The 15,660-nt window shown below is 44.8% G+C and overlaps 1 protein-coding gene across 2 annotated transcripts in view; it reads right to left on the minus strand.

Annotated features, from left to right (window-relative positions):
* Positions 1–211: 211 nt before the first annotated feature.
* The window catches only part of kirrel3l (kirre like nephrin family adhesion molecule 3, like), a 32,096-nt gene continuing 16,647 nt past the window's right edge, over positions 212–15,660 (minus strand). The window contains exons 2-15 of one of the 2 annotated variants that reach the window (XM_032518315.1): positions 11,222–11,377; positions 10,467–10,616; positions 8,414–8,571; positions 6,839–6,989; positions 6,560–6,665; positions 6,090–6,238; positions 5,849–5,976; positions 4,540–4,666; positions 4,255–4,355; positions 3,347–3,545; positions 2,415–2,522; positions 1,575–1,684; positions 1,317–1,406; positions 212–1,208 (exon numbers count right to left, since the gene is read on the minus strand). In XM_032518315.1, the coding sequence (XP_032374206.1) occupies positions 717–1,208; positions 1,317–1,406; positions 1,575–1,684; positions 2,415–2,522; positions 3,347–3,545; positions 4,255–4,355; positions 4,540–4,666; positions 5,849–5,976; positions 6,090–6,238; positions 6,560–6,665; positions 6,839–6,989; positions 8,414–8,571; positions 10,467–10,616; positions 11,222–11,377 (2,225 nt within the window). In that variant the 3' untranslated portion in view covers positions 212–716. Of the gene's footprint in view, positions 1,209–1,316; positions 1,407–1,574; positions 1,685–2,402; positions 2,523–3,346; positions 3,546–4,254; positions 4,356–4,539; positions 4,667–5,848; positions 5,977–6,089; positions 6,239–6,559; positions 6,666–6,838; positions 6,990–8,413; positions 8,572–10,466; positions 10,617–11,221; positions 11,378–15,660 lie in introns of both variants that reach the window. The other variant, XM_032518314.1, reaches the window with a different exon arrangement.

The following is a 15,660-nucleotide window of genomic DNA, read 5'->3' on the forward strand; positions in this document are numbered from 1 at the left end:
TTCAACTTTTCATACAGTATAGTGCCTGTAGCACTTGTTGGTCAGTAGAGCTAGCCTGTTGTGCGGAATAGTTTGTCTTTCTCTGGATGTGGAAAGCTCAGTCTTTTGTGGATGATAGTGACACAAATGTGCTTAGAATTCCTTTTGCATGCCAACAAAACACCAAATGACAGACAGCAATAAGGGGCTCATCTGTTTTTTTCCTCAAATATGTCTTCACTTGTAATATCTTCTTTTAAAGTATTTTAGAGGTGATGATTGACATAAAGTAAACTCTGAGAGGCAAGTAAACTCTGAGAGGCAAGTAAACATTTTGGCCACCCAAATTTGAGAAATGCATTTGATGTATTTTCTAGTTGGCCCTTGCACTGACAGAATATCTTCACAGGTTTGGGTGGTCATCATATAGAGATAACCTGGTGAGGTATCACACTGTAATCATAAGTTTGACTTGAACATCACAATCTGCTGAATTCTCCAGCTCAGGACCTCTACAGTTAGCAATATTGTAGATCACGCCATCCATCACAACAAATAAAGGTTGGTTATCCATAACCCCCGTAAACCATATGGCTACCTCCAAACATATCCTTGAAGGACCGTCCGATTAAAGTAAGTCTTTGTTCATGTTAGTCCAACCACACTTGTAAGTGGAGGTGACAATGGTTATCTACTCACTGCTCCTGTACTCCTTTTTTTCCAGTTCTTTGGTCCAATCAAACATGCGTCTGCATACGCTGTGAAGGACGGCCATAGTCAGACTGCTGGGAGGATACTTGCGAGGAGGCATAAGAGAAGCGAGACGAGCTGGACACTTTGCTGGCCTGATCTGATTGGTCATACCCATCCACCTTTTCGTAGGAAGCGGGCTTAACGTAGCTGGTGAAGGCTCGACCATAGGTAGCAGGGAGGTAGGCAGAGCCACTGTAGAGGGGATCAGTGGGATAAATGCTGGCTGGCTGGGTGGGCTGCTGTTGGGCAGCTTGCTGCTGTTCATATGCGGTTCTGCCTGCTGTGGTAGTTGCATATCGTTGGGAGAAGTCATAGGCACGAGGCTGGGTGCCATGCTGACCATACATGGGGCTGGGGGAGGGCAGCTGTGAGGGAGTGTAGACTGGCCGAGTGTTGGGCACATATTCAGAGAATCCACTGCTGCGGATATGCCGGTCTTCATGGCCACGGACATTGTAGTAGCCATTGGTGGGGTCCTATTAGAAGATCAAAGAAAAATAAGTCATAAATTTAGCGTAGTTCAGTATTACATATGATTGATGAAAATAATGCATTCTGTGTTATTTCAGTATTTTCAGTTTTACCTTGATGTCCGATCTCTCATCCTCCTCCTCTTCCAAGAGGTCGCTGTGTTCTGTGCGCGATGTTCCAGGAGACTCGCTGCTGTTCGGTGCCTGAGGGAAGACCAAGCATTTCTGAAGAATTACTAAGATGAGCAAGACTTTACTTGAATAAGAACAAAACAAAGTCTGATCATTCCATTACATTGTTAATGTGAAGTTTTCCAAACCATCAATAGAGATATCTACACGCATACAAAGATGGTGCTCAAAGAAATTTACCATGGGCTCTTTGACGTCCTCCTCATCATCATTGCCACGTGTTGCGTTGTGATCACTGTGAACAATCTGAACTCTGATGTCACTCTTGGAAAGACGAGTACACCTTTTACCTGTGTGGATTGAAAAGAAGAGAAGCTTTACTTGACATCACCGGGCAGACTTGTACATCAAAATTGACGATCAACGATTCTATTTAAAGAGGAACTATGCAGATTTATTTATTTTTTAGCCTAATTCACCTTAACTGAACCGCTTTGGAGTCATTTCTATGGTTATATGACTTTTTTTCGATTTATTTATTCATTTATTTATTTATATTCGCGAATGGTGGTCATCTCTCTTCTCCCTACCGCATGTGAGTGGAAAAACCACCCTTTCAACTTTTGCAGCCGGCCGAAGTGTCAGGTAGTATCGCGTGATATCAGGTCTCGCGATGCAACAAATTGCTTTACGCCACTGCACACATACGCCCATTCAGGAACCGACTTACAAGGTAGTGATGGAGTTTTTCACACTGTCGTCATGGCTGAGTCGACAAAAAAGAAGCAGAAAGCATTGTCGGAGGAACAAAGAAAGGGGAAACGGCAGACTGACCGAGCAAGGAGTCAGACACAAGTAAACATCTGAGCTGCCAAATAAATATTCCGAAGCTATAGGGAGAGCTCTAAAGAGAAACCTGTGGCTAAAACTGCATAGCACCCCTTTAATCACAGGGTGAAACAGCAGAAAAACTGAACAAAACCTGTTCAATTTTCAGCTTACAAAAGACAAAGACTTTAATCTGTTTGATTTGAAGAATTGGCTGTTGACCATCTCGCCCATACTAACCGTTGAGCTCACCTTTGCCTGTGTGCCTGCAGCAGAGGGAGACCAGAGTGATGACACAGATGAGCAGGACACAGCCTCCACCTACTGCTCCACCAATAATTATCAACATAGGCAGGGCTTCTGTAACAAGAATAGTAATAGAAGAAAAGGGTGGCGTAGAGGGGTGGGGGTTGATGATTGTCAAGAGAAGGGGAGGGATGAAATGAGAGATAGTAGAACATAAGTGTTGGAGTCAAGAACGGGCAGATCAGAGCAAAAATAAAGTAAGAGATCCATTCATTTGTCTTGATAATCCTGGAAACGTCAGAGCCTATATAAATTCATCTGTTGTAAGCCCCGGCCTGCTCACAGCTAGCGTATGCTCATGTAGACAATCCGGCATCCCACAGCCTGGCTATTGTCTCTAATCTCTCTGAAAGAAGGGTAACCAGGCCTGACATGCAATGAAGCAACAGACAGTAATCTAATTAGAGATTCCAGGAGATACCGCTGCCCATTTCTCCAGAGACCCCACTCGGCTACGTTGATGTAAATTACTGGCGAGGACCTTATTTTTGGTGTCTACTTCAACAAAGGCTTCCAACACTATCATTGTCGTAGTACTACTGCCTAATTTTAAGATCACTTAAAGGGGCTGCAGCCTGAGATGCTGAACTTGGCTCTGAGACAGTGATTGAGAATATGAATCCAACTGCAAACGCATGTGGCTTCCTCTAATTGACTTTTGTCCCCAAATCAATATATATGTTATGGGGCAAACATATTCATTAAAGGAACCATCTGCTGATTAAATCATATCGATTCAGAGGAGTATAATTAAGATAAGCTCAAGACCAGAGCGCTGCTTTCACCTAATCTGGCCCCCTTTACAGCAAGGATTGAAAGTATCCCTATAACTTTTGCAGAGGGCTCTGGTGGGGATTGTAACTCTTGTCGGTGTGTACCTTGCTCCTTCAGGGTGACCAGGGCGGTGCCGGTGCCGAAGCGGTTCCATGCGGTGCAGTTGTAGCGCAACTCAAAATCCTGCGCCAGCGTCTCAGACAGCACCAGGGAAGACATGACTCCATGGTCGCTGGTTACTGTCTGCACTGAATAACGACCGGTGGTACCTGAGGACAGGCTCATGTCTCCAAAGGTCCACACCTGTTGAGAGAGAAAAGAAGAAGAAAAGACAACAGGGAGTAAGTCACTTTTTTATGAAAAATTCCTCACTGCAAAGCAGAGAGGCCTGCCCAGTTGTTTATCCTTAGATCCTGGCCTGCCATTGACTGAACACCAGTTTCTCTTTCTGTTCTTCTTTTTCTGCCGACCTCGAAGGTGCTTCGTGGCTGACACAGCTCACAGGCTCATGTTTAAGCTGCCTCCTACGTCTGCCCTGCAGGTGAGGCCTAAGGAGGGTTAGGTAGCTGCACTATGAAATAACGCTCCTCTCTGTTGTCTCTAGTGCAGGGCCGGCAGGGCACCTGTCTCTCACTCCTCCTCACACCCTAATTATCCTTTTTCAGCCCAGCATACATTCAGCAGTTCAACAGGGTCAGCCGAGTGATGCCTCTTGGGCTGCTAATTGAATGCGGTTTGGCTGAAACCTGCAGGAAGCCAGTCTCCCACAGCTCCCCCAACTCGACTGTCTCTATAGTCAATGTCGGTGCAATTACAGCTGTGAATATGTGTGTGTGTTTGTTAGCGTGTGAGGTGGAGATGTGTTGGTGCAAAAAGGTGTGAAGGTGAAGGTTAGGGGTAAAGCTACACTGAGTGATCACTGTCATGTGGCTGTGGCAAGGAGAAACATGGAGAAGGTAAGCTCTCAAGTATAAGTGAACAGCGCACAACAGAAATAAAAGGGCTCACTTACAATCTTATCAGGCGGGGGGCTGCTTCCCACTCGGCACTCCAGCTTGCCCTTGGAGTGCTTGACAGCATGCTGCGTGGCATCCGCTGTGATGATAGGTGGGCCTGATGCGAGGAAGAAAGAGTGTGAGCAGAGCAGAGAAATGAAACAATAAAAGAATATTTTGCAATATTGACCACTGCCAAATTGCCAGATACTAATTTGGATGCTACTTATTCAACACATCAGTCAAAACATTAAAAGCATTAAAAGCAACCATGTTGCCGTGTACTGAAAAAACCCACTCACCATTTACAGTAAGAGTGACATCTCTTTCTGCAACTCCTATCCGGGGCACGATGGCCTTGCAGGTGTATGTTCCAGCATCCTCCTGGGTAACAGCCTTCAGCTGCAAGGTGTTGCCATTACTGAGCACCTAGTGAGGAATCCAGAGAGACAAGTCAGACGTGTCTGAGAGAGAGAAGGAGTGAGAAAGAGCGAGGCGGTGGAGAGACGAGGCAGACAAAGAAAACCCAAGACCTGTATCAGTGGCCCACTCATTGTAGAAGCAGCACAGAGGTGGGCTGACCAATATAACAAATGCTGGTGGATTGAGTTTAATTTCATTGTGAAGAGCTTTAATCACAGCATTAAGCACTCCAGCCACCGCTGAGTGACCGTGCTGCTGGGGAGATTGTTGTAATTAAACAGTGGGGACAGAACAGAGCGCACTATGGTGTGAGTGGGCCCTAGCCTTTGGAGCTGCTACACTCACTCACTCCTCAGCACATTGATCCTGTTATTCCATCAAGCTGTGATTAATCCATTTACCCCCACTCCCCTCCCTCCATCCTTCTCTGCGCTCACTCTCACTCTCTCCATTTCTTTTTATTTTTTATTTCAACACACTTATGGAGTAACCCAATTAATCCATTACTCGTGGCTTTGTGAGGGGCAGTGGGTGGATTAGAAAAATGCCTGTGCTTTTTCCCTCAGAGGGGCTGAAAGTGTTTACTCTTTGAGATGACAGCATCGCTTATGCCATCCTGCAGCACTCTTTTTAGGGGTGTTTTCTCCAACATCGCCTCAGAAATGATATTAGTTGACCGGAAAGGGGCTCCTATGGGATGTCCCCACTGATGGTGTGCACTAAAAGACTTTTACCAGGATGATGTAAAGTTAAGGTGGAAATGTCCCATTTGTTCCACCTACAAAACTGACTTTGAGAAAATGAATACTCAAGTGCAATCTGTTTTTTTATGTCTAAGAGGCAGAAATGTCTGCTCTAAAAGTTTTAATTATGTTATTTGGAACCACAGCTAGGCACATTGGTTGATAGATTGATCGATTGGTTAGAGTTATGACAGCATGTCATGTGCCCTGATGATGCTGTATGAATCCGTCCGCGGACAGACAGCTTTCTGCCAGAGTCTTTAGGCCTCAGGGAGCAATGAGAGAGGCGGTGTTGAAGATTCAGCCTCAAATGTTTGGGGGAAATGTGTGAAAAATTCATGCCTCAAGGCCATGTGTTAATGTTTCACTCTGGGGGAATGGTGTTCAAGGGTGGTGTTAAGCTTAACCCCAAAGTTGAGGTGGTGACTAGTGATTGTTGCCTTACCACGCTGGAGCCCTGCTTGGTCCAGGCCAGGGTCAGAGGAGGGTTTCCAGTCCATGCACAAGTAAAAGCTGCATCCATCCCGATATCCACTGTCATTGGCTTTGGCTCTGACAGCAGTCTGGGGCCAACTAGGGGGAAGCACAGGCAGCCAGTTCAATAAGAGACTGCTTTCAAAATAACATATACCCTGAGAAATTCTCCAAATACACAGCATAGCTACACTATGTCTTTATAAACTCACATTGGACATCAACCAGGGTGCTGACATTAGTGCTGCCCACAGAGTTGGACACCTCACAAGACACGGGGTCTGTGAAGTAAGAGTAGTCCACTGTCACCTCAAGGCTGTCCCCATTTGCTTCAGAGATGGGAACTCCTCCTTTCGACCACCTAGGACAGATGAATAATCACATTATACAGTCACATTAGTTCAGGGAAGGTACTTAATCATGCGTATCAAAGTGGTTATTAGCTGATTCACAGCTTGTGCCAATCACAATCAAACGCTGCCAATCAAGCAGCCCATTTAACTCAATGAATCTACTAAACACTAGGCACACTTGTACTGCTTTTTGTGGATGACATCTTTACTCTGGTTGGAAAGTAGGCAGCATATAATGTCTTGAAGTAATTGTATATGATTGTGCTGTATCATCATCTTAGACTGCTGGTTCAGAGCGGGAAATTGAAATTAATATGCAGGATGGATACCTGTATCCAGTGATTTCAGGATTGGCCGAAGCAGAGCAGATGAAGAGAACTTTGGCTCCCTCAGTCACAGTCTGAGGCTGGACTGATAGTGTCACTGAAGGAGGGTCTGTGAGAAGTAAAACCTTTATGTTACTAACACGCATTGGATTTAGTAATATTATAGCCACCATTCACCTTTTAACAGTGCAACAGAATCAAATGTGCTTTACAGATTACTGCACATAGCAGGCACACTGCTACAACGTGATTTTTTTGTGATCTTTATACCGGGACACTCACGCTGGACATTGATAGTGATCGATGTCTGTCGTCCAGCTGGGGCGGCTGGGTTAAGAACCCTGCAGGTGTAGGTGCGTCCAGAGTCGCTATCCTCGGGGACGATTGGAAGCATGCTGACAGCCGACTCCTTCTTTCCATCCTCCATCAGTGTCTGTAGAGTTGCAAAACAACCGTTAGATGTTGCTGGACATCTAAGCAGCAGTTGTGAAACTATGCTTTTAAAGTGCAGAACTGAGCATCAGTTCAATGGCGTACACAAGCAAGTTGCTTGCCATTTGTGATCTTACCACTTAGGAATATCTCTATGACACTGCAGGTCCTGTTATTTCATGTGTGAGGAGTTAAAATTGCCATTCCGTTCTTTGGCATGGCAGTCAAATCATATATTTTATGATGCAGCAAGGGATATTGTGCTGTTACCACATTTCTGAGTGTGTTCCCCATCAGCGCTCCTTGTTTGTCATCATCTTTTAAATCTATTTGCTGCTTGCAGAAATCAATACGCCTAAGTGAGGAAAGGTGTAGATTTTGAGGATATGGCTCACTGCTTTCTCACATTCTTCCTCTTTTTTTCACACACACACAAACACGGAAACAAATTGGGATGGCCAAGGTGCCTGCGTATCTGGTTTTTTGGGTGGTGACAGTGAGAAAGAAGTGTCACACATCTTAGAAAGAGAGCAAGGGCAAGTAGAGCCTTTTCCCTGGACAGCCAAATCAATGGATGCAGGCTTTCACTTCCTCAGCCAGACACACAAAAAGCACTTTTATGCTAGATAAAAATCACATCACTCCCTGTCACCACCCCTCACTAGAACAAAGCTTTCTCTGCCTCCAGTCTCATTTCCGAATGTTAGAAATGCTTTTTTCAAATAGCTATCTCAGTAGTTAACTCTGTATTCTTTTTCTGCTGTATTCTTCTTTTCTTCTCCTCCCTCCCCCTTCCTATTTGCTTCCCTCCCTTCTCACTGCAGGCTCTCGCCTCCTTAAATGTGACGTTTAGCGTCGTTTAGCGTGGTCAGAAAGCATGAAAAATGTGACACTTTCCCAGCCGTGGCTGGCTTACGCTCTGGCACATCCCCATTGTGTTTCTGCATTGTTGTGGGTGATTTCTTCTCTGCAGAAACTCTACTGTATGAAACACTCATGCCTGTCTGAGCTTTGGCATGCTCCAGTTATGCTGTAGTGTCGCTGCATTAGCGAGCGAAAGGGGGGTGGAGGGGTTAGCGAGTTGAGGGGGGAGGGGGGGGAGGGTTCAGAGGAGGAGGAGGAGGAGGAGGAGGTAGGTAGGGGGGTCAGGCATGAGTGAAAATGGGAGGGGGACTGCAGAGAGTGAGCGAACAAATTGTGTGAGAGAACGGTGGTGATAGGAAAAAAAAGCTGTGAGACCATAGAAAGAAGATGAGAAAAAAAAAGAGAAATGGAAGAGAAGGAAGAGTACCATAGCCTAAGAGAAAATATTTCTCTTTTGAATAGCTTTGCATTTTTCTGCCCGCTGTTACGTGTTGTAATATTGTGTAGGTGTTAGAGATTGAATGATGGTTCAATCTGGGCATAGATGTGTTCTCACTGTACCTTGGAATAAATTGAAGTCTCCATGACCTCTCCATCTCTGTACCAGGTGATCTCAGCAGCAGGTTTGGCTCCTGAGGCTCTGCAGGTGAGATTGTGTGGTGTGTGGGCCTTCAGACGTACAACAGGGCCACCCTCTACCACAGGGTCTGAAGGAGGAACTGTAAAGCAGAACAAACATACCACTCAAAACAAAAAAGTCATTACAGCTCCAGGCCAGCACAGAGCCACAAAGAAGTCATACTGTGATCGAGCTCGCTGTTGCTCTTAGCTCAACATCAATATATCGCAACAGCAAAAGAGACAAACAATATCTTCTTATGGCTCTTGTGTTTAACAAGGTGTAGTTTCAGACAGGAGAAAAGACTGAGAACAGTTGTCATTTGGAGGAAAAACAGACTCAACCATATTTATTTCCTTTCTTGGGACTAGCATTATTACTCTATTTGCTCTTACTGTTGCAGAGTGATGTTTCAACTGAATTGCTTATTTGTTCATTTATTTGCATGGTTTCGCACGCACCACTGGCAAGCCAAGCGTGCCACCCCTGATGAAGGCGTCTATCTCCCCAACCAATATGAGAAGGCGTAAACATGGGGTTTGTACTGGCCTTTCTCGCTCCCTCCACCGAACCAATTTCACTGTGTGTATCTGAATTGTCAGAGGTCCTTCCGCTGCCTCGGCACGGACACTAATGGAATCCGAGTGCTAGGTGATTTTAATTTCCATGCCGATTCCCCTGACTGCACTCCCGCCGTTGACTCCTTTGACTGTGCAGGATTGCTTTGGTCTCATCTGGCCACATTGATTTACGCACACACACACACACACACCAAACATCCATCACACACACACACACACACACCACACACACACACACCACACACCACACACACACACACACACAGAACCCCCACACCCCCCCCTTTAACTGCAGATTCCCAAGCAATTCACCTGATTTCCTGATTTCCATTAAATGTAAAAGTGTCAGTTTCATTAACTTTCTTTGCTGCTTCCACATGGGTATATGTGTGGCTGTGTGAAATGCGTGTGCATGAGCAGTGATATACACGCAGTACACCGCCCCTAGCCCTGATTGGTGCATCTGAACAGGGAATGGTGGATTTTTGCAAATTACACTACAGACTGTAGGTGGTGCCAGAGAAGCCGGATTTAAAAAAATATATATTATTAAATATTACTCTATTAATATTATACTGTTAAATTAACTGCTTCATGTAGTTATACTCAAACATAGGGTGAGTTTCAGCAAATCTAATATAATATATGTTTGTTTTACAAGACTGTACCTTTAATGGCATCAGATAGAATCAAGGACAACAGGCTCTGAGGGGAAAAGCTTTGCATTGTGTTGTGGCATAAGCTGCAGCATCATGACATGTTAATTGCTCCCAAATTTATGTGTAATGTTTGGATATAAGGACAATTTACAAGACAAATAAATAGAGTGATATTCCTTTGCATGCCACCAGATGCCAGCAATGCATTGCCGATTCCAATTCCCATAAGACCTGGCCCTCGTCCCCCCCCTTCCTCCACCTCAGAACGTCTGTGTGAAGAAGTAGATCACTCACATCATGTTAATGTAAAAACCGCCTTGCGGTTGACAAATGTTGCAGCTCACTGTAAAATGTGCCAACTGTGCAGAACCTGACTTTCAAGCAACTACGCAAGTCATTTGTAACTGCAGCAATCATATTATCCTAGACGTCCACAGTCTTGATTATCGCTACTGAGAGCAGACGGGTTTCCTTCTTTTTTCTAGATAAATCTCTTGGCTGAGACTTGGTTTGAATTATATTCTCCGGACGAGATTTAAACCAGGAAACTAGATTTGCAAGGGTGTTTTCTTTGAGTGGTGCAACAGTATTTTGATATACTGTTTATTCGCCTCTGTTAAGTTGTGTTTTAGATGTGATTATATTCTGTGTACGACACGTGTTTTTTGTAGATTTGTCTACACTGGGTTTTGTGATGAAGACAGCCTTGGCACAAGGGCTGGCTGTGAGGATCATGCATGAGCTGTGTATCTTACCTAGTACAGTGAGCTTGGCACGGTGGGAGCGCAATGCCGCCTGTGTAGCCTGACACTCATACACAGCGTCATCCTCCAACTCTACCGAATCGATCAGCAAGCTGTGCTCGCCTGATAGCGGGTCGCCCATTAAGGAATAGCGGGTCCAGCCTGCGTGAAGCCAGCACAGAGAATAGAGTCAGAGACAAACAAACTACCTAACAAAAAGCACATAATGAAAGGACTGTAAAATGAACAGACTTGTGCATTGAACAAAGGCAGGACAAACGTGGCGAGGCTCTTTAAGGCACAAATGAAAGCAAGCAGCACCTCACTGAGCCAGGCATTGAGCCGTTGTGTTAGCAGAGCAGCGTGAGGCTGGAAAGGCAACACGTGAGAAAGGCCGCTGCATGACGAGCCTGTCCTTTAAAGACAGACACAATAAAGATGGGGTGGCTAAGGTCAAGAGGAGGCCTCTCCACCTTCTCTCTAGTCTGCCACACATTTAAATGTCAGTGCATGACAAAAGCCATATGATGTTCTACCTTCCTGCAAGACCCTTAAAATGCTAAACAACAAATTAAAGTTTGGTTTGTGCAGCAGTAGCCGGCTCGTCTGCAGAGCATTGTTCTCTAAACATTCATTTGTGTAAAACTCCGGCATTTGACATAGAGAGACTTGGCTTCTAATGAGACTTGGCATTGATCTGTAAGACAGACGGAGACAGAGAGAGAGCAATAAACACAGAAATCAGAAAGGAAAAAAAGAGATAATACCTGGTAGGTCTCTCTCTCCACCCAGTGCGAGGCCATCTTTGGTCCATTGTACCATTCCCCGATAACCCACAATGACACAGGGTAGAGTCACTGACTGACCGGATACAACCACCTGGTCCTGGGGCTGCTGGGAGAAGTAGGCTGCTTGGGTGGCTGCTGTGAGAAAAGAAAGAGTAAACAAGGTAAGTTAAAGGTTCTCATGATGGTAGATGGACAATTCATACTTAAATTCACAAAATAGCTATAAAATATGTAGGTAGGAATACTGCTAATGGCATTTCAGAGAATGTAATGGCAGAACGTTTCTGCAGTGCCAGCAGAGATGTAGCATGAGAAAAGTGAAACTTTCACTGTAAGGGGTGTGGAAAAAAGTAAGTATGAAAAAGGGCAAACTCCCATGAACTGGTCTGCTTACTCTTGTTTTCATGGCACTTGCTGAGAGAGGTGGACATGTGTGAAAATATTATTTTTTACCCTCATAAATGTGGTGTCTAAGAGGAAGAGTCAGCTGCGGCTCATAACTTATTTAACTCTTTCTCAAGACCATATGCTTATGTGCTCGCTGACATGAAGCAAACACACTTCTGGGGAGAAAAATCTGCCAGTGTGGGCAGAGTTAGTGTGCTTTTTGTAAAAATGGATGTTAAACAATCAAAACTCCATTAAAGTTCCCGGGAGACCTATCTGTTTGAGTCTGCTGAAAGTCAGCGGAGACACCTGCCGCTGTTCTGCTGCTGTGTTTAAGTATGGCACACGGTCTCACTGGATTGGCTGGCCTGCCTTCACACGCATACAGAAACGCTGTGTGAATACGGATCCACGGTTCCAACTGTTTGTGCCACTATGCTAAAGATTGAGTATTACAAACCCTACTGGCAGGGTAAGATGGCTAGACTCCAGAGGTAACTAATCTGTAGGGGAAAGGTAAGAGGAGAGAGAGAGAGAGAGGCAGTTGGTTGGTTATCTAAGTGGTGTGTCTGTATGAGCCTGGAAGAGGACTTAAAAAACCTTCCCTCATTATCATTCTCTCTTTCTTTGTTGCTCAGTGGAGAATGGAAGGGAAGGGGGACAGAGGAAGATAAAGAGGGTTCTATTCAGGCAGTGCTAAGCCCCCCCTGAACTGCTTCTCTTGGTGGGAGCGCTTAAACAGACAGGGTTGCCCCCCTCCCAAGCAAAGAAAGCTGCTGAAAGGAGGGCAACATACGGCGGCCAGAGACGCGCTATTGTCCCCTTGTCCCTCTCTTTTAATAGGCCTCTTCATTTCCAATCAATCCTGTTAAATGCAAGTTTAATAGCTTTTCAATAGCAGCTTTTCCCCCCCAGAGGGTAGCTGGGATTTTCTCACTCACACCCCTTTTCTCTTTCTCTATCTCCTTTCCCCCTTTCTCAATCCATTCTCTCAAGTTTTTCTTTCGTTTTGAAAGGGGGGCTTCCGGGGTTGTTGGCAGTGTTTATTCCACACTCAATTATCCACTTCATTCTTGGGATGCACCATGGACTGAACCCTGCCCCTCACCTCCCCGTTCCCTTTGCACCCTCCTGTCTCTGACACCCAACAGCACAATTAAAAGCCGCCAAACAGTAAGTTCATCAGGAACGTGAGTTCTCCATGGCTCAAACGGCTGTGGTTCTCAACAACTGCCTCAAAAAAACACTTTTCACATGCGCCCATTATTTCGTACTCTCCATCGGGACCAAACGAGATGCAAATAGATAGCTGAAAAGAAAAAAAGATCAGAGAACAATGCATGTTAGTTCACCAATAATGTCTCTCTGTACATCATTTTACCAAAGTGTCTGAAAAGCTTATTGAGCTGCGGGTGCAAACAGGTAGGCTGTATGTGTGTCACGCACTGTGGATCAAAAGAGGCCAATTTGAGAGCGTCAATGAGAAGTGAAACGTATTCTAGCTCAGGCTATTAGGCATTTAGTGAAGGCTGGCATTTTCCCATCATACCTTCGAAAATGCTGTTTTCACAGTTTGCCTGCCTGGCCCTAACATTCTACCTTTATGAGCTATTGAGCGTTTTCCTCCCTTTGCAGAGTGAGTTAGGGATTTTCCTCTTTATACTTGCAACAGTATAAACATTGATTGCAATTAAGTATCTTGCCGAGAGTATCTAAATGTTTACAATGGGTAATCATTCTGTGCATTGGTTGATTGTTTGGATGGATTACATGCACTGAATTGTTTTTCTGTACCTCACCCACATACAATTTATCATGCTCACATATGGCAATTAACGTCACGCACACACACACATTCAAATGCAGGCGTACAAATATAGAGTACAGAGTATGTGCTGTAGCGAATGTCTTCACACCATATGAGTGATTCATTGCTCTCCAGATCCCTTATTGAAAATGCTCAACAGAACATCTCAACTGGCTAATGACTCATGCCAGATTCCTTTAATTCCTCCTTGCTGAATTAGACAATTCGTTGACGGTGTATTAGCAGCTTAATTACATGAATACATTTCTGATGGGGAGAGAGGGAGGAACAGAACCAGACAAAGAAGCAGTGGAGGAGAGGTAGTCAGAAGAAGTAGGGAGCTGGGTGTGAGGAGGCTTGTTCTTGGTGTGCTGCAGTGCCACGTACACACATGCAGGTACACAAGCACCACGGCGCCATTGCTTTTCACAGTTTTGACTCAAATTGAGGAGCCTGTCTGTTGGCTGCAATTGAATCGCATTAGAAAAGAAAGATTTGAATCCCCTTGAAATCCCAACATTTCTGCAGTAGCAGTGAGTTTATTTACCATGTCTTCTTGAATGCTACGTAGGTAAACATGTGCACTGTAGATTAGTTATACCACATGCGGTGTTCTTAATGTTACTTTAAAGGCAGTTAAATTTTAGATTTACAAGTCTTCATCGCAAAACAAGTGCAACATTTACTCTGTTATTGTGTGTGTGGTGTGATGTGTGTGTGTGTGGTGTGTGTGTGTGTGTGTGTGCTTTTCATCCCCCAGTAACAAGGTCAAAACACATTTGGCCTGATACATTTTAATCCGGATTCTCGAATGGAATATCATTTCACGCTGCTGGATGCACATGGGGCAAAGTGTGTGTTGTGTGTGTGGTGTGTGTGTGTGTGGTGTGTGTGTGTGTGTGTGGTGTGGTGTGTGTGTGTGGTGTGTGGTGTGTGTGTGTGTGTGTGCGCGCGTGCGCGTGTGCGCGTGTGCACATCGAATGTGTGAATGAGTGTGGAAGGTAGGGCAGTGTTAATAGGAAAAGCAACTTGTCAGGCACCGGAGGGCACATTTAGCAGTTACTTTGACACAGTGACTTTGCTGTCTCTGTCACATGGTCGGAGTTAAGTGCAAAACAGCCTCTCCGACTTGGACACAAGCTATTAAAGAGCTTTGCGTCGGCCCCGGCCAGCTTGTACTCTCTCCTTCATCTAAGCTGATAGGGAAACATTCACATCAGGAAGGATCAGGAGGAGATGGACAGATGTCAGCAATGATCCGTCCACCACTGGACATCTGCCTTGATAGAATTAGATTGAACCAGTCACTGTGGGTGCATGTGTGTGGTGTGTGGGTGTGTGTGGGGTGGGTGTGTTGGGGTGGTGTGTGTGTGTGTGTGTGTGTGTGTGTGTGTGTGTGTGTGTGAATGCCGGCCATGATGCTAAAGACTAAGAAAGATAATGGCACTGCAGATGACCTTTAGATGAAAAGGGAATCTAACACACACAGTACAGTGCATTTACTACCGAGTCACCACAGTCATAATCTCTTACGCCATTTTGGTAAAAAATAAATGCCAAGACATAAATCAATTTAACACAGCACTCAAAAAGCCAGGTCCTTCAAATCAAACATAAAATAACGCCAGACTCTGGTTTGTAACAGCTGAGACGATGTCCATTTCCCTGTGTAGCAACAATGTCACTCAACTGCATATGTTCATTCACTTTAAGAGGCTCCGCTCCGTGCTAGGTTTGCAGAGAGTCCCTATTTTAGTCCTGATTTTATTCCATGTTCTCATTCCCATTCAGTGCAAAGAGTGCAAAATCCAGTCCTGTGGGGTCTATAAATATAAGTGCTCTCAACTTGACTGGACAATTTGCTCTGTGCACTAATAATTCAAAATGTTAAAAAATAGCGGCAGATATCCACTTGTATTTTTCCCCAGCGGTGATGGCAGGGTTAGGGTTAGCTGTTGAGTTTTCCACAATAAGAGCCAGAAAGGAGAAAATGAGGAGGAAAAATAAATATATAAAAAACAGCACAAAACAAGGCAATTGGCAAAAAAAGTGTCAAGCTTGGAATAAACAACCCTTTTTCCCAAATGCCATCCATTGTGCCTTGTCTAGATAAGGCTTCTAAATCGGGCTGGAAAATGCAAGCTCCATTTCTCTCTGTATGGAATTATTATCCCTTTGTTTTGATTCAGGCTCTTTTGTCTTTCCCCTTTTTGTGTGTGTGTGT

This window comes from Etheostoma spectabile, chromosome 6, assembly GCF_008692095.1.
Source record: "Etheostoma spectabile isolate EspeVRDwgs_2016 chromosome 6, UIUC_Espe_1.0, whole genome shotgun sequence".
Lineage (NCBI taxonomy): Eukaryota > Metazoa > Chordata > Actinopteri > Perciformes > Percidae > Etheostoma > Etheostoma spectabile.